Source organism: Acartia tonsa, chromosome 13, assembly GCF_053477335.1.
Source record: "Acartia tonsa isolate MP-2025a chromosome 13, ASM5347733v1, whole genome shotgun sequence".
NCBI lineage: Eukaryota > Metazoa > Arthropoda > Copepoda > Calanoida > Acartiidae > Acartia > Acartia tonsa.
The window spans coordinates 33,922,447-33,942,606 of NC_137272.1; the positions used below are offsets into that span (position 1 = coordinate 33,922,447).

The window sequence follows — 20,160 nt, forward strand, 5'->3', positions numbered from 1 at the left end:
AATGGATAAATATATGGATAAATAGCTATATATATATAGATGGATGGATAGCTAGATGGATATATATATATTTGTATTAATAGATATATTAAAATGATTAGTTTTATATGAAAAAAGTTTTCTACAAAAACTTAAATTTAATTAGGATTTGCCAAATTGAATTAATTAAATTAAACACCACTTTAACAAACCCTAATCTTAAAATTTAATTATGAAGAAAATGTAAAACCCCGCGAAAAAGACACATCTTAAGTTTAGCAATATTTTTTTTCATGAATCTTTGTCTACGCTTTCAACAAAATCTATATTGACCAATAGTAGGCCAGTATACATTTCAATAGACCAATGGTAGGCCAGTATACATTTCAATAGACCAATGGTAGGCCAGTATACATTTCAATAGACCAATGGTAGGCCAGTATACATTTCAATAGACCAATGGTTGGCCAGTATGACGTATAAAAAGTTTTTTTTAAAAATTTACTGTCTCTTAATCCCTTTGAAAAAGAAGTCAGGTATCTAAAGGGATAAGACAATGGCCAATAAATTGATAAACATCCCCTATGATGATGCACAAAATTACACCTTCTGTAGATTACAATTAGTGGTTGAAACGTTCGGACACAAAACTTAAGGAACAAACCACAAGTCCGCACAGTTGTTGAGCCAAAGAATAAGGAAACGGTATTATAAAACTGTGAGGACTAGTGTAATAAACAGCCCAATGTTCCCTCCCTCCTTGAAAAGAAGTAGTAGTAGAATGTTTCTGGGCGTGCATATAAATTAGCTTGATTATACACTTCACAAAGTGTTGTTGAAATTCAGCAAAAAAAAATCGTTGAAATTAAGCAGAAAAAATCCTCGATTTTTGTTTACTTAATTTAGTCGAAACTGAGCGTACAGGGACGTGCGTGAGGAAGGTGTCATTACCCCTTAAAAAGGGAACGGGTGACATCAGTCTTGAGCCCATCTTTTCTTGCCAAGGGCCTATATAAAGTTCACCCCCCCCCCAAAAAAAAAAAAAAATCAGTTGATAGTTACTTTTGGACATCTAACAACTTTAATATACATGAAAGCTATTTTAATTTAAGAATTTTTTGTTGCTTTTTAAAAATACTTCACCAAGTAACAATGCCCAATTAGAACCAATTTTCATTCTTTTTCATTAAATTTTATCCAAAAACCCTAAAAGATTTTTTTTCAAATTTTATGCAAAAAGATGTTTAGCAATTTAATTCTTTGATTAAATTAAGTTTTAAAATAATTCAAAGTAATTCTAATGTGAAGGGGTACTTTGTCCTTCATCATTGGGGATGTACACAGGGATAGTAAGGTATAAGACAATGGGCGATAAATGGATTTATTTCCCATTGTCTTATCCCTTTAAATCCCTTAGAATTACTTTTAGATATTCAACTATAATAAGTTAGTCAGTTAAGTGGCCTCCATTCATAAGTAAAAATGCAACTGCACAGCTGATATAGCTATCGTTCTTGATAAACATCTGTAATTGCATTAACGGTTGGGTTTTAGGCTATTTTGTTGGGATGCTATCACAGTAGAGTATTGGACTAGTACAGACTGTAATTGGGTTGTCACAGTATCGTAATTAGTTGTTATAGAAATAAAGTTTAAGTGTAGCATATCAGCTTAGTAAATGTATGTATGTAATTCGGTCGCCTAGATTTATTTGTAAGATTTTTTTGTAACATACCCAAAGTTTTATAACCACCTAACCTTATTTGTTGGCTTAAAAACTATGGGCACTTTTATTAGTTTCTGATTGGTTGGTTTAAAACTTGTTGTGACAAAATTTATCAACCAATAGTAAAACATAAAAAAATAAAGTATTACATTTAAATGATTAAAGCCTTAAACTTTCATAGGTTACAACATTTAAAAATTGCTGTAAAAATATTGGAAATTAAATTGACAACTTGTATTTGATATTAAAAAGATATTTATCTGTCCATTTTACTTGCATGCATGGATGTGCACAGATTTCCGCATATTTCAATATACAAAGTGTTTCCTATTAGGAATCTAAAGGGATACGACAATGATGATACACAAAATTATCCTTTCTGTAGATTACAATTAGTGCTGGAAACGTTTGGACACTCCACTTTATAAACTTACCAATCAAAATTCAATAAAGGTCCCCAAAGTAGTTAAGCCAACAAATAAGAAAGCGTTACTATAAATCTTTGAGGACTAGTGTAATAAACAGCCAATTGTCCCCTCTCTCTCAGATTTTCTATCCTTTTATATATACAGTAGTAAAAAATAATTTTCGAGTTATTTTGAAGAATTGATCGCACATAGCATGCATATAAAGGAGGCCATATGCCGTTCTGAAAATGTATTTAAAAACTTAGGATAGTTAACTAAATTATAGGTAAAATCCTTCTTAAAAACAACACATTAAGCAGTCTTTTTACATAAATTAACAGCAGTAAAAATTTTCACCCATCAAAAACATATTTTTAGCTGATTTTTATATTCGTTGGAAAATATACACACTCCAAACGCCTTTTGGAACTCCTTATATGTAAATCTGAATTTCGTGTAAAAGATATTCAAATAAGATATTAATTAATTACTTTCATCCAGGGAGGGAGGGAACATTGGACTGTAAATTACACTGGTACCCAAAGTTTTATAAACATGCACACTCATTCGTTGGCTTTGGGTACTTTTATTAAATCATTGCTTGAGCAGGTTTCAACTAGAAGTGTCAAAACTTTTAAACCACTACTTTTAATAAACATACATATGGAAGGGGTAATTTTGTTTATCATTATTGGGGATTTATTCATATTTTCTTATTCCTTAAGAGCCATGCTTAGACCTCTAATAAATTATGAGCTATTGTTATATCAACAACATGAAACTAATTACACAATATCAATATAAGGAAATATACGGACATACAGCCCTTCTTGTAATACTTTTAGAGTTGCTACAGGAATTATTAAGTTTAAAAAAAAACGATATAGCCAATACAACATGTTAAATTAACGAAAAGAGCTATCCTTAACGGACATTCGAACATATTTTAATAACAATGATTATATTAAATGTTACATTTCAATAATTAATTACCGAACGTTGTAATAATTATTTTGTATTCAAAGGCATGGACTAAGGAATAGGGAAATGGATGATTATTTGTTTTTCTGCTTGACTTAAAAAACGAAGTAAAATTTCAGCAATCTAAAGGGATAAGACAAAGAACGATAAAATATAAATTGATGTAGAACCCTAAATACAACAAAAAGTAACCATTTTGGAGTTAAATTTTTGGACAAGTTTATAAATTTTTAGTCTGTAGCAATTAAGGTTTAAGAAAAGTTCCCAATGTGTTTATGAAAATTTGGGGACTAGCTTCATTTACAATTGAATATCTCCTCCCTACTTATATAGACAATTAATCAATTAAAAGGAGTCTGATAATTACTTCGATATTGTTACCAACTTTAATCAACCTTATTATGGAATTTCGTGATTGATTGGCAGAAAATTCAGAGGAAATATTATTTTTCTGTCAGTAACATATCCTTGTAGCTTGATTAAACTCAGAGAGAGTGGGGGACAATAGACTGTTTATTACGCTAGTCCCCAAAGTTTTATATTAACGTTTTCTTATTCGTTGGCTTAACAACTTTGGGGACTTTTAACGCAACCATTAATTGCAATCTATAGAAGGAGTAATTTTGTGTATTAACATTGGGGATGTAAATATTTTTTTTTTGGTCATTGTCTTATCCCTGTAGCTTGATTGAACCATATATAAGTAACACACCACCACAGCGTGTTGTTTTCATGGACCTTGGTAGGTAGATATTGTCACAAAACCGTAGAAAAAATATCAAAAGCAAATAGATGCTTCACTGGTTTTTATGAGAGAAGGTAAATCCAGGATAAGACAATGACCGATATTGAATTGATGTACATTGTACATCCCCAATGAATATACACAACATTACCCCTTCTGTAGGTTACAGATCATGAAATGCTTAGACACTTAACTAAATGAACCAACAAATCAAATTTCAATAAAAGTCCTCAAGGTTTTTGCGCAAAGGAATAAGAAAACATTATTATAAGACTTTTGGGACTGGTGTAATAAACAGCCCAATGTCCCCTCCTAATCAAACTTGGAAATAAATTGCAATTCCAAAAGAGATTTTTGTTTGATTTTTAAAACAAAAATTTTATGATGGTGGGTTAACAATCTCATATGCGGCCGTTAGGGGCGCAACCGCTAGTTACTTTTAAGTTAGTAGGGTGTGTGTTTTTGAAAGTCATGTATGAACCTTTAAACGCTGGGTTTTAGGCTATTTTTCAGTATATAAGTCAATGCCGCAATGAAACAAACCAATCATAACTTAATTAAATTTTAAGTTTAATCATATCAATAAAATTGTGGATACCAGTATAAATATTAGTCCAATGTCATCTCCCTACTTGCTTATATATGTATTATCTATAGTAGAACGATGTCTGTCTGTTTGTTTGTGTGTTTGTTTGTAACGAAGGATCTCGCTAACCGCTGAACAGATCGGGTTCTCCTTTACAGGGTAGCTTTTTAGGTCCCGGGAAGGTTTATAACTATTTTCTCGGGGGGTGGGACACCCCCAACCCCTCCAAAAATAAAAAAATACCCCCCCCCAAAATTTTTTTTTTTTTTTTTATTTTAAATCTAAAATATGAAAAATTGGTTTGATCAAACCTCTTGGGGCAAATCCCCTAGAGGCTAGGGGCGAAGCCGCTAGTTGTCTATAATGTAGAAACGTTATTTGGACATTAATATAAAAATCTAAAGTCTAATGTAACATTAGAATAATACCATAATAAAAACTATAACCCTATCGTTATTGTAATACACAAAATAACGTCAAAACCTGAATTTTATAAATTGTCATTTTCTGGTTCGGTTGGTAAAGTGTAATTATTATCTTTAATAAACACACGGATGTAGGGATTATTAGAATAGCGTTATTTTTATTTGTGTTGTGCACAGGGTTTTGTCAGGGGGTGTTACCCTTGAGTGCGGGTTGAAAAACATCATGTATAGCATCGTATGCCAAGACAATTTTCCACGAATGTTAATATAATAAAATAAATTTTAGTTTTTTTAGCCCGTTCCTTTGTCCCCTTGGGGCTAACAAAACTGGCTTTTATCTTATATCTTTTTATTTTCATATCCGCGGAAGCTGTTTTTAAAACAATGCAAAAATAACTATTTAAAAATCCCTTTTTTCTGAGCAAACCGTAGGATAATGGTTAATATTAAAAGCTATTATGATAAAGACCAATTTGTTTAAATTTTATTTTTGGTTTTGCCTCTTCCGTAATGCTCCTGCTAGTTGTCGGGTGGGAGGTGATTGGTTTCTACCCCGTTACCCATAAACTATGTATTACTAAATAGTACCCACTTTTGCTATGTTGGGCGAGTGACATTAATTTATGATAGGGGTTCTGTAATAGCTTGATATAGGTCAGTATATTACAAGGTACACAAAGTTTTATAATGGTATCTTATTTGTTGGTTCTAAAATCTGGGTACTTAAAATTGAAATTTAATTGATTGATTGCTAATTGTTAAGTGTCCAATCTTCTCAAAAAATAACAATCATTATTTGGGATGTACATAAATTTATTTATTTCAGCGAAGGAGGGAACATTGTGCTGTTTATTACACTAGTCCCCAAATTTCTATAATAATATTTTCTTACTCGTTGGCGTAGCAACTTTGGGGACTTTTATAGAATTTTGATGAGTTAATTCATTTGGTTGAGTGTTACTGTCCAAACGTTTCAACCAATTATTGTAATTTACATATAAACTAAGTTTGTGTATCGTCATTAGGAATGTACTTTAATTCATCAAAATTGTCTTCAAGTTAAAAAATATATCCTTTTTCTTCTAATTTTTAAATCTACACAGTAACTAAAAAGTTGAAATAATTTTTCTGTATGTCCTTGGACGTTAAAACAGACATAACAGTTTCAGAGTATCTGCGCTACTAATAAATATTAATAGTATGCATTATGTAGTTTATAATATGTTTATAGTTTTATAAAATTATGACAAATAGGTTGCTCATTCAATGTCGTAAATTATCAAAATCACAAATTGTTTCATTTTAGGGATAAGAGATAAGGGATAAGACAATGGCCAATTAATCGATATTCCTTCCCAATGATGATAAACAAAATTAAACTAAGATTAGAACTATTAATTGAAAAATTTTGAAAACCAACAATTTTCACCAACCAATCAAAAAGTCAATATAGTACTCAAAATTTTAAACCAACGAATAAGATTAATGTTTGATTGGTGTTTAATGATGATAGAAACGCCTTTTGTGCTTTAGTAACAGTTTGCTGTTCAGTGATATTATTGCGGAAGTGAATGCACACCGACAAATAGGCGCAGAAAATTAGTGGTTACCAACGTTTGTAAGTACTTAGTAACATCAACACAAAACGGCCAAATTCCGAAACAGACCTTTTGTCCTTTGATTCAAATCTATTTTCTTTTTACAGAACTCTCAAATTATTTTATTCTCGTTTGAAGAATTTTAGTTTAGGGATGGTTTTAGGCTATTCAAAGTAGATAAATTTTCTGTGCGTCAAAAATTAAGCTTTTAAATGATAATATATTTTTCGATAATAATTACAACAAAGTAATGTTAAGTTATATCTTACTGAAAAATATAAAATATAAATATAAATTGTGTAATAAGATGCAAATTAGCTAAATAATATTGTCTGTGTTGTATAAACATAGTTGTTTAAGCATACATATACTAAAAGTGAGGCATATTTCCGACATATCTTTGCAAAAAAGCCTGCAAAAACGTCCTCTAAAACCAACAAATAAAAAAAAACAATTTCTAAAAAAAATTACCATTGTTTCTGGGTCAATTAAAATCTTAATTAAATAAATAAAAAAATAAATAAAAAGCGACATTTTTTTAAAGTTTTGATTTAACCTTCAATTTGTTTTATTATGATTAACTAGTTTAGGTTTAAGTTTTATTTGTAGGTTTTAGGTTTGGTTAGATAGATAGATAAAGCTCATATTTCATTGTGTATATTAGAATATTCGTCTATTTGTCTGTCTGTGACATCAAAAAATGTTTGAAACAACTATCACTATCTAAAAAAGCGAATAATTAGCAAATCCATATTTAAAATATAATAAATATAATTTTATCACACAACCTTCCTTTAGATAGATAGATAGATAGATAGATAGATAGATAGATAGATAGATAGATAGATAGATAGATAGATAGATAGATAGATAGATAGATAGATAGATAGATAGATAGATAGATAGATAGATAGATAGATAGATAGATAGATAGATAGATAGATAGATAGATAGATAGATAGATAGATAGATAGATAGATAGATAGATAGATAGATAGATAGATAGATAGATAGATAGATAGATAGATAGATAGATAGATAGATAGATAGATAGATAGATAGATAGATAGATAGATAGATAGATAGATAGATAGATAGATAGATAGATAGATATATAGATAGATAGATAGATAGATAGATAGAGATAGATAGATAGATAGATAGATAGATAGATAGATAGATAGATAGATAGATAGATAGATAGATAGATAGATAGATAGATAGATAGATAGATAGATAGATAGATAGATAGATAGATAGATAGATAGATAGATAGATAGATAGATAGATAGATAGATATATAGATAGATAGATAGATATACTTACTTGTAGTGCCAGGTAGAGGTGTGGAAGGACAGGTACAAGAACAGCTTGGGCAGAGTTTACTGCCAGCTAGACCAAAACCTCCAACCAGGTTATTTATAGTAGTGGCAGCTGAAAAAAAAGAAAATTATATTTAAAAAGTAGATAAAAACTAGTTTGCGATTAACTTATCTACTAGACAGGCATTATCGTTCTAACTCATGCGGGGATCTGTTGGGTACAAACCCTTTACCTACCCTAAACTAAACTAAGCATCAGAAATATGATTTTTTAAAAGTTATTTTTGGTTGATTTACATTTTTTAAAGAAATACCTGTATTGGTGTCTTAATACGAATAGATAAATGGACAGACAGACGGACAGACGGGTGGATATAAAAAAAAACCGTCCATTTAAAGCCATAAGCAACACTTTTGATTGCTTTATTGATAGATAGAGAGATAGACAATAAGATAGAAAGATAGATACCCTTCTATACTTGGAACCAATTTGTTGACACAAAATTGCATTGGAACAATCAACTTAATAAACCAACCAATCAAAATTCATTAAAAGTCCCCAAAATTGTAAAACAAAAAAAAATTAAAATGTTATTTTAAAACTCGGGAGACTTATTGTACTAATGACATATTGTTATGTTCATTGTTGATATAAAAACAGCACTCAAGTCTAACAGGGAATTACTGACCATTTGAAAAAAAACAAAGCCACATTTTATTGCTTGGCTTGTTCGCAATTTTAGATGTGCAATTACTACCGCAAATCAACCAGTGATTTCGGGGAAACAACAATGGCCGATAAATTGATATATATCCCCAATAATGATGTGCCAAATTATCCGTCTATTGATTACAATTATTAGTTGAATTGTTTGGACACTTAACTTAATGAACCAACCAATCAAAATTCAATAAAAGTTCCGAAAATTGTTGGGCCAAGAAAAGAAAACATCTAAAACTTTGGAGACTAGTGTAATAAACAGTCCAATGTTCCAGTCCTCTCTGGGAAGGGATATTTGTGCTGTGGTAATAATTTGCTAATTTGACAATTTGAAAATATAATACATGTGGGGAAATTATTGAACACCTTTTATCCGCCACAATGAAATGAATGCGGAAACTTGAAATCAGGGCAAATACGCAGGGATCTAAAGGGATAAGACAATGACCTATAAATTGATTTACATCCCCAATGATGATACCGAAAATTCCCTCTTATGTAAATTACAATAGTGGTTGAAACGTTTCTACACTTAACTTTATGAATCAGCCAATAAAAATTCAATAAGAGTCCCCAAAGTTGTTAAGACAAGGAATAAGAAAACGTTCTTAAAAACTTTATAGACTATTATAATAAACAGCCCATTGTCCCCTTCCTTCCTGGCAAATACGAGAATCAAAAGGGGGAGCACTTCAAAATTTGCAAAATAACTTTTAACCCTTAACGGTCGGGGGGGGGGGGGGGTTAAATAAAAGGGTGAAGGAAGCGAAAATTGACTTTGACTTACTTGAGGTCGGAAATTCATCATAACACAGGGGACTTGTACAAAAAAATTTAGCCCTCTAGCCCCCCCCGACTGATTAAGGTGCGGCAAGGGGCCCGACTGTTAAGGGTTAAACTTGTATTCTATTATATATTTAATTAATGCAGAGCCCCTAGATGCTAGGGCGCATTCACTGAAGAAGGGATGGTAAATCAGCAGTTTGTTGGCTTACAACTTTTGGAATTTTTATTCATTAAGTGGGGTGTCTTAACGTTTCAACCAATAATTGTAATCTGCAGAAGGGGCAATTAGGTTATCATTATGGTGGATGTACATCAATTTATGGGCCATTGTCTTATCCCTCTAGATCTCTTGTATGCTTAAAACCCTTACAGATCGGGGGGGGGGGGGGGGCTCCAAGAGCCCCTCACTCTAGTTTTTTCAATCTCATTTTTTTTGTAGGTAAGATGGAGAGCTGTAACTTCATGACTTTTTAAGTTTAGTAATTATACGTCGGCAAGAGTTGATTTTATTAGGATATCTGGTCTGGTCGGTCGTGGTGTCCGGTCAAAGTCGGTTGGGTAGCAAAAAAAATTTGAAAAAATTTTAAATAAATCTTAATTTCTACATTATGACTTTTGTATATAAGGTAGAAACCTAAAATTCTTTTGGTGAATACTTAGATATCAATGACCTTCTGAGAAAAGTTGTGTTATGACCGTTTGACCGCTCCCTGACCGACTTTATGACCGATTTTTGTCCAGCTTTTACTACAGACATATATCATGAATATCGTGGCTTCTATGACAGCTAGAGACCTATAATTTTTTTTGGTAAATCCTTGAGCAATAATAAACAGACAAAAATATTAATTTGCGCCGCCAACCGCCGTTTTACCGCCGTAACCGCCGAAAATGGCGGTTTCCGTTATTTGCCGTTTTTTGGCGATGATCAGAAAAAGTAATTTTTTGTTATAAAAAATAAAAGTTCGTCCTAAAATTTGGTCATCCTAGCTGCAAAATTGGCCGCTCTACAGCTGTTTTAAAATTTAGCGGCTGGCCGCTAAAAAGCGGCTAAGGAGCGGTCTGGCCGCTATGACTAGAAAAAGTAATTTTCTCTAAAAATACACATGAACCACCAGAAAAAAATTTTACGTCTTTATCTGTACCAGGAGCCGAGATAGAGGGGGGGGGCTCTTGGAGCCCTCCCCCCCCCCCCCCCCCCCGATCTATTAAGGTGGAAATTGGGGCCCGATCTGTAAGGGTTAAAAGAAGTATAAAAAAGGGGTAAAAAATAAGAATAATACTAAAACAAAATCTAAGAATTAATACTACAGCACAAAAAGGGCCCAACCGTTTGAGGGCAAAGTAGTTGGATTTCAAATTTGCACTGGTTATTTAAGCAAAAAAAAGCATGAAGAACAGGGGGGGGTGTATATGTTTTAAAAAAACAAAATCTAATTGAGCAATAACTATATATGAAAGTGACAGGATGTATGTATGTCTGAGTGTCTGCGTGTTCGTATTGAACCGATAAGATTATTTACAGTGAAGCCTCTTATAGGCATAAAGAAGATTAACAATATTGGGAGAGGATACCTTCACCCTTCCAATGAAATCGTATCTATAAGAAGAACATCATTTTTCTCGTATTCATCCGAATCCGGTGGATAGGAACCGGTTCTCATCCATACGAAAAAACTATGTCTAGCACCGAATTATATCCAGCTTCTTACGAATATAAAAATGTACAAACATAAGATTAAAACTAGTTTTTTTAGCCCCGAGGTGCCGAAGGCACCGTCTAAAAAAACTAATAATTGTACATTCTATATCCGCGGAAAGCCGTTTATAATACGATGCGAGAATTAACTATTAAAATTCTTTTCTTATTCCGTTTTATGCTGTCTAAACTTGTTTAAAAATCTTATGAGGGATGATAGGTCAATGAACGTAACAAATTATTCCACCTCATTCTTAATATAAATAATAGTTTACTCGTGCTATATGGTAATTTCTCTCAACCTTAATATTCATGTTTTACGCTATGATGATATAACAAAAAGCTCTTAGAATTTCAGGGAAGGAGGGGATATAGTAAAAATTTTAATAAAAGCGGATTTTTAAAATTTAAAGCAGATATTTTTGGCAGGTAATGTCATAAAACACAGCATATGATCTATCTAACTTAGTAACGTTCGATTACACACTAACTTTAGAATAGCTGAGCTCTAAAAAATAAAGGAGAGGGGTTGAAAAAAAGTAGTCAACGAAAGAAAAATTTATCCTAGATCCAATTTACAATTTTTTACTCTGTTTTCTTACAACAGGACAAAAGGTATAGAAATTAATGAAGTACCAAATTCATAGCATCCTTTAACATATCACTGTATTATTAGGTTGCAAATCATTATAGGACGAAGAAAATTAAATTTGTTTCGGCTTTTAAACACCCCTATTCATAGAATTGCTAAGGTTCTCGAGAGAAAGGGATATTGTAACTGCAGAAAAAACTGTTTTCCACTTAATTTTCATGAAAAAAATAAATACCATGCCTTAATCATCTAATGACTAAGTACTGAAAATAAAACAGGTAACATATTTTTTTAAGAAGAGAAGCCACTCTATAAATCACTCTGTCTGTCCGTAACGCTATAGAGAAAATGTGATTTTCTCGGCTACTATTTAAGATAGACATCTGATTTTTCTAATGTAAATTCCTATGACATATGCGCATCTAATCTATGCATTATTTTGTCCGTCTGTCATGATTTAAAAGATGTAAACGTTATTTTCTTTGATTTTCTTTGAGTTTTTGTATATTCTCTCTTTTTTTAATTGTTATGAGAACTGAACACCTGCTATATATAAAGCACCATGTCCATTTGTCCATTCTATGATTTTTTGTGCTTCGCTATTATACACGCCTTTTTTTCCCTACAAAAAAGATGACTTTTCCAAGCGAGTTTTAGTGATTTAATTTCCATTGCCTACCCCTTAACCCCCTAAAGGAAATAACTGTATATTTATAACACCTATTGCCATATCTCTGCTTGAGAAGTTTATACTACATTTTTTTCCATTGTTCTATCCCTGCAACCCTGCGGGGGAAGTTTATATTATTGTAAGGAAATAACTTCAAGGGTTAATTCACAATTTCAAAGAATTTGGAGGGGGGATAGGCTTCAGCAAAAATAAATATAAGAATAGGTCAAGTATAGGTATCGTGTTATAGATAGCTTTCCGTGGCGTGGCTATTGAAATGAAAAAAAAAGATAAAAAAAAACATTTTTTTTTTATATTAGAACAGTGAAAATTTTTTGTAATGGTATTACTGACATTAATTTTTAAATTAGATAAAAACAAGAAATTTACTTTTTACTGAGACAAATAGACGTACAGACAGACAATAGTTTTATAAAAAAAATACGCTGTATAAAGTGTTTTTCAGAAAACATGTCTTTTATTATTTGTTACACTTCATAATTCTTATTTTTTCGCTCTCTTTCTTTTCATCCCCTTTTTTTCTCTCTCTTTCTCTCTCTCTCTCCCTCACACACCTACACGCACGCTCTCTTTCTTTCTCATTTTTTCTGAGAACTTTATGGTTTGTCAACTGTCGTGCTGTTTTATCATTTTATTTTTTCTTCAATTTCTTTTCCTTTCCAATTTCTTTGTTTGTTTTATATATTTCGAAAGTTTTTTTAAAAACTCACTTTGTCTGTCTGTCCGTCTGTCTGTACGGATAAAGATAAAAAAATTATGTACATCCCCAATGAAGATACACATAATTACCACTTCTGTAGATTAAAATTATTGGTTGAAACGATTGAACACAGAACTTAATGAATCATTCAATCAAAATTGATTAAAGTCTCCAAATTAAAGCAAACGGATATGAAAACGTTATTATAAAACTAAGGGGACTTTTGTTATAAACAGCCCATTGTCACCTCTCTCTGTGTAAATTTATATGTAGATTCCTGTGACAAATGTGCATTCAGTGTTGTCTGTTTGTCTAACAAAATCCACCATTAAGGGTCATTTCTTTTTCAATGAGAAAAAAGACGTAAATATATTTCTCGTATTCATTCGAATCCGGTGGATAAGAACCGGTTCTCATCCATACAAAAACACTATGTCTAGCATCGTATTATATCCAGCTTTCTACGAATATAAAAATGTACAATCATAAGATTAAAACCAGTTTTTTAGCCGGTGCCTTCGGCACCTTGGGGCTAAAAAAACTAGTTTTAATCTCGTATTTGTACATTCTATATCCGCGGAAAGCCGTTTATAATACGATGCGAGAAATAACTATTAATAATTATTTATTTACCATCAAAAGATATAGCTCCTCACATGTAAATAACATTAATTTATCGTCCAGTGTCCCATCCCTCCCTGGTGTAAACTCGATCAACTTAGGTTATTTTCTCGATGACTAAACCCCCAAATAATCCAAAAATCTAAAGGGCTTTGCTTTTTAGGGTGTTTTATCAAAACCCACAAAAACATTTGTATAGCAGCTACAAAATAATTTGAGTAAGTTCTAAGACCAAAGCATACTCAAGATATTAAGAATACTTCTAATGCGATCATTTAAGATTAGTAACATTGAAAGAAGTAGCCTTGGCTACAAAAATGGCAAAAATTTCAAAGGTTGCTAATAAAGATGATTTATTAGATATTTTATTTTAATTAGTAATTTTGTAAACTACACTCCAAGCTAATAATTTCCATTATCTTAGCAACCCTATATATGGGGTTTCATGAAACCAGGGAGAGGACAATGACGTTTTAATTAATCAACAACACATTCCTCCCAGAATATTTATCCCCTACCAAAGGCATTTCAAACCAGAGTGAGAGGGGACAATGGGCTGTTCATTTCACTAGCCCCCAAAGTTTTACGATAAAGTTTTCTTACTCGTTGGCCTTACAACTTTAGGGACTTTAGTCTGCTTGGTTGATTCATTAGGTTGAGTGCCCAAACGTATCAACCACTATTTGTAATCTACAGAAGGAGTAACTTTGTGTATGAAAATATTATTTGTATCAGCCAATGTCTTATCCCTTTAGATACCTGGCGTCCCTGAGTTTTAGGAAATTCTTTACCTAATTTCTTTTTTCTGACTCATTTGATTTTCAAAAGAGCAAAGCTTTTCTTTTAATGTTTTTTTTAACTTTTCGTCTATATTTTAGGAAAAAAATCCTACATAATATTAAAAAAAATATCTTCAGTTGGCTTAATAAATGTGAAAATTGTCTACCCTTTGATTGCATGGCCTTTGGCTGGAATTTCTAATTGTATACTAAGAATTAGGAATGCCTGTTTGAAGGCCAAGACATCCCCTTATATATTGTCACTATTTTAACGTCTCTGTTACTAAGATATTAATTTCCAAATCATTATAGAATAGTCCCATAGATTTCAAATTCAATTACTGCCTTGCCGACTCCATATTAAATGCTATGCTATTTTTATGACCAAAGGCTTCGCCCCTAGCCTCTAGGAGCTTTGCCCCAAGAGGTGATTTTAAAAAAAATTAAGGCGAAATTTGTAGAAGGACCAAGGAAGTCTTCAGAAAATTCTTTTAAAAAAATTAGGGGGGGGGGTTTTGTCTTTTGGGGGGGTTGAGGGTGTCCCCCCCCCAGAAAATAGCCTAAAACCACTACAGGACCTGTAGGTATATTCACTGAAGAGTAGAATCCGATCGGTTCAGTGGTTACCGATATCTTAAAAGGGAAGGACGGACAGACGGACATCAAGCTACTTTGTATTATAGATAATCGTTCTTGATATGATTTTTGCTGAGCTATTTCTTAGTCATTTGACCCCTTTTTGGGGTGGTTGAACTTTCCACGGAAGGACGTGTTAATAAAGATTAAATTAATCCACAATCCTTTTCTTCCAGCTTAAAATTTATACAAAAATTTAGATAAAGTATATTATTTATTCATCGCATCGTATTATAGACAGCTTTCCGCGAATAACAAATTGAAAAAATATGAAATTAAAAACATTTTTTTAGTCGCGAGGAGCCGAATCATAGACGTTTTTTGAGTCATACATAGATGGTTGTTGAATTGTTGAATATAAAGCTTATTTTTGTTTCCAAGTCTTACTATTTAACCAGAGAGAAGGGACAATGAATTGTTTACTACACAAGTCCCCAAAGTATTAAAGTAACGTTTTCTTATTCAAACGTTTCAACCACTAATCTTAATTTACAGAAGGGGTAATTTTGTGTATCATCATTCGAGATGTACATCAATTTATCAGCCATTGCCATATTCTTGCGTTGAAGCTAGGAAAAGTGGCTGTCTGAGATTATGACGTCACAAAAAAATTAACCAACGAGAGGCCAATTATTGTATACTGGCCTCTCATTGGTTAATTTTTGACGTAATTATCTGAGGCAGCCACTTTTACTTGCTTCCATGCGTTTTTAAAGTCATACTTAGATGATTGTAGAATTATAGAATCCAAAGCTTTTTTTGTATTATTTGTATGCCTGCCCATCCGTCTTTTGATCATAAATTTAGTCATGTTATAATTGCCCAATCAAACTAAAACCTTGTCCAATTTTAAAAGTTTTGGTCTAACTATACAAAACATATTAAAATGATAGACTTTTTGTTTGACATACATATAGTACAACAATTAGTACCAACTTCTGATCATCTAAGATTTGTATTAAGATTAAAATCTTGACTCATATAGAAAGTTTTAAAAAGTCAAGATAATTTTAAATCACCGAAGAAGACTTAAACAGGGATAGAGAGAAATCTATTTTTCATTATTTTTTTTTCACCAAGAGATCGAAAAGGGCAAGACAATGAACAATGAATTAATTATCCTAATTATTATCAACAAAATTACTCAAACTGTATTATTTGATCATTGGTTAAAAAGTTTTGACACTGCTAGTTTGAGCAAACCAATCAAACTATAAGTATTATTTAAAGTACCCACAGTTTTTAAGCCAACGAATAAGAAATTATGTTTATAAAACTCTAGACACTAGTTTGATTTAGAAACAATTAAATAATATAAAATCATAAGGCACATAATCTAACGTAAGTAACTAAAAGTTAAACTTAGAGACATTTAATATATGTAATATAGGTTCGAATATAAAAAGGGTTAGGCTTTTTCCCTAAAAAGAATTTGGAATTTTATATAAGTAATATTTTCGACATAAAACCAATTTTTGTCGGTTTAAGTCCTTTTTACTAGCTTTACGGTATTATACAGTTGCGCAGCTACTCTATATACTCCAAAATTGCAGGGATCTAATGGGATAAGACAATAACCAATAAATTGATGTACATCCCTTATGTTAATAATAAAATATATCACCCCTTTTGTAGATTAAAATTAGTGGACGCAACATTTCAAAATTCAACTTTATGAACCAACCAATTATATTTCACTGAAGTCCGAAACAATGTTAAGCTAAAGAATGAGAAAACGTTATTATAAAACTTTGGGGACTAGTGTAATAAACAGCTAATTGTCTCCTTTCCCTCTGAGAAAGAATTTAAACGTTTTTTTTTTAGAAATTGGGGATATTTTTAGAGATATATACACCAAAATACATAATATAAATCGATACAAATAGCTGAGTAGTTTTATCTGCAAAAGATTTAAATTTATTGGCTTCTATGGCTTTCTATTCATGGATGTTGTCATCCTTGATTTCATAATATTCAAACCCCTCCCCCCAAACAAAAAATAGGTGATTTAATGCTCTTATAGATTTCCATCTATTGAATTTACTCTTTTAAAAGTTTCATAAAAACATTATCTTATTCTTTAACTAAAAACTTTCGGGTACTTTTAAATTTCTATTAGCTTGTTTCATACTTAAAGAATCCATATTTTTTTTAATTTGGGTAATTTTGTTTATCATTACCTGGAAGTATATCAAATTAACATCCATTGTCTTATCCCCTATAATCCCTGCATTTCAGTAAACTGACGCCTGTGTCGATATACTTTTTACAGTGTTACTAAAAATGACTTTTTGAAATTGATGATTTTTTTGAATTTTTTTCGGATATTTAAGCCCTAACGTGTTAAATGTACCCTAACTAATATGAATATTTAAAAAGATATATACAACAGGCTACTTTTAGGTCACTAGAGGCGGCTGTGACTATATCATAAGAGATAGGACAATGGTCGTGAAAAAAAACTTGTATATTCTTGTTGGTTGATGTTAAATGACCCATAAGATTGAAAAACTTTAAAAGGTACTTCTCTATGTATGATGATATCATATGTACGATAAAAATGTCAATAATACATTTCATAATTATCATTTTTTATGAGACAATACTTTTTTCTGTAGATTAAAATTAGTGGTTAAAAAGTTTCAACACTGAACTTAATGAATCAACTTATCATAATTCAGTAAAAGTCACCAAAGTTGTAAAGCCAACGAATAAGAAAACGTTATTGTAAACCTTTAGGAACTAGTGTAAAAAAAAAACAGACCATAGTCCCCTCTCTATCTGGTTCCTTGCATGTTAAAAACTTGATTCTCAGAAGGCTACCAAATTAATCACCCTTAGACCATAATCTAAGACAGTGTGCGTTCAAACCCACGAAAAAGTCAAACTCTATATAAATAGCATATTCGTCGTAATATATAAAGAAAACTTTTTTTGTATTTAGAAAATATTCTCGCTAATCACTGAACCAAAGTATCTTGGGTTGGTTTTGGCTTTTTATGCCCTTAGAATATAGAGCCCCTAGATGCTAGGGGCGAAGTCGCTAGTCTCTATCATAGCAATAACTACCCTAACTATAAAATCCTAATTTCCTAAAAGGTATTTTTGTCCTTTAAGATCTTGCAAACGTCTTGCTCATTAGAGCTTTCTTTTAATTTCAGGAATCTTCAAATGGGTCCCGAATACTCTTACGTCGAATTGCTAGTTTAAATTCAGCGCTATCGAAAAAATACCAATCAAAGACATATATGTATAATATTGTATAATTTGTCTTTTTGGCAATCTCCATTTGTTGTTATTTGAACAACTTTGACGCCCCTCTTTCTGTATCTTTAATTAAAAGACACAGGATGTCTGTGTGAATTCTCCTTTTCATTGAAGATTCTTAATGGTCCAGGAAAGGTTTTCAACTATTTTTTTGGCACTTTCCTCAGAAAAAAAATAAACCAATCTCCATATCATTTCTTTTATGTAACTAAATTTAAAGTAGAGGGGGGGGGGGTAGGTGATTTCCCCAACTCATTTAAAGCAGCGGTTAAAACTCTAAAACTGTTTGTAAAGTGGGGTGGGTACGATACTATTTTGACTTAAAATGGAAAATGTTATTATTTCGAATTCAAACACTTCCGTAAAAAAAGGCCACAATTCAATCAATTAATGCGCATATTATCTGGGATCTTTAAAGGGATAAGACAATGGAAGATAAACTGATATACATCCACAATGCTAATAAACAAAATTACCACTTCTTCAGAATAATATTATTGGCAGAAAAGTTAGGACACTACGATTTTTAAAACAACCAAATTAGGATTTAATAAAAGTACCAAAAGTTTTTGTGCCAACAAAGAAGATCAAGTTATCAGAACTGGATCTTTAAATCATTTTAGTGGTGAGCCAGATAGGGGTGAGCCGAACCGATCTGGCTCATCCCGATCTGGTTCACCCCGATTTGGCGCACCACTAAAATGATTTAAAGATCCAGCTCAGACTGCATATTATTAATAATTCTAACCAATTCACAGCATTTTATCTATCTATTATCACTCAGCGTTAAAATCATTAGGGCAGTTATAACAATTGGAGGTATCCGGACGGACAGACTGACGGACCGATCCTAAATGATGAAAACTTATACAAGTCCTCAAAAATAGGTCATTTGATATCAGTTTCGCAATTAATATCGTTTTATTTTAACAATTTTAATTAGCAAGATTCGCAAACATTTAATTGCATATGCAAAAAATCATTGATCTAAGGGGAAAAATAAATTGACTATAAATTGGTGTACATCCCCAATGTTAATGCACAAAATTACCCTTTCGTTAGATTAAAATTAGTGATTGAAACAGTATTATAAAACTTTGGGGACTAGTGTAATAAACAGCCCATTGTCCCCTCTATCTATGAGAAAAGTGATCCTATTAAACTTTAAAGCTCTTATTATATCAACACTGTATAATCTCGTGTATTTTATATCCACATAAGTACCTGTATGTAGATAATGCATTATTAGAATAACGTTAAGTCGTTATCATGTTAGACATGGATACTTTTATTTAATGCCTTCCAATGTAAACAAATAATAATGACATTACTGTTAGAAACTAGAATCTACTAATGCATAGTTATTCTAGCAATTTTATTGTATTATATTGATAAATTTACAACACCAAATTAAAATGGAACAGTTTATTTCAACTTTGGCCCAAAATGCTTTTTGAAGTCCCTTTTAGAGTTGAAATAAGCATTGTATTACAAATAAGGCATTTTTCAAGCATAATAAATGTTTATTTTAATAGTATAACCCCTGTTAAACTGGTAGATGTGTTATTGACATACAATTTAGATGTGTTTAATGCAGGGAGAAAGGGAAAATTGTGCTATTCATTACACAAGTCCCCAAAGTTTTCTTATAATGTTTTCGTATTCGTTGGCTTAAGTATTGGTTGGTGCATTAAGTTGGGTGTTTCAACAACTAATTGTAATCTACAAAATTTTTATTTTGTGTATTATCATAGGTGATGTTCCTGCATATATCGGCAATTGATATAATTTTTAAAGAAAATTGGTCATAGCTGACATATTTTCGACGTGCCATTTTTTGCCATCATTTTTACGTCGACATTGATCTTTTGTGAACTTTTTGGTTAGATATAATATAAC

At 31.6% G+C, this 20,160-nt stretch overlaps 1 protein-coding gene across 2 annotated transcripts in view; it reads right to left on the reverse strand.

The window, feature by feature from the left end:
• The window catches only part of LOC145334954 (semaphorin-1A-like), a 197,579-nt gene that overhangs the window by 33,283 nt on the left and 144,136 nt on the right, over positions 1–20,160 (reverse strand). For both annotated transcript variants that reach the window (XM_080180594.1, XM_080180595.1), the window contains one exon: positions 7,774–7,881. In XM_080180594.1, coding sequence (XP_080036720.1) covers positions 7,774–7,881 — 108 coding nt within the window. The remainder of the gene's footprint in view (positions 1–7,773; positions 7,882–20,160) is intronic.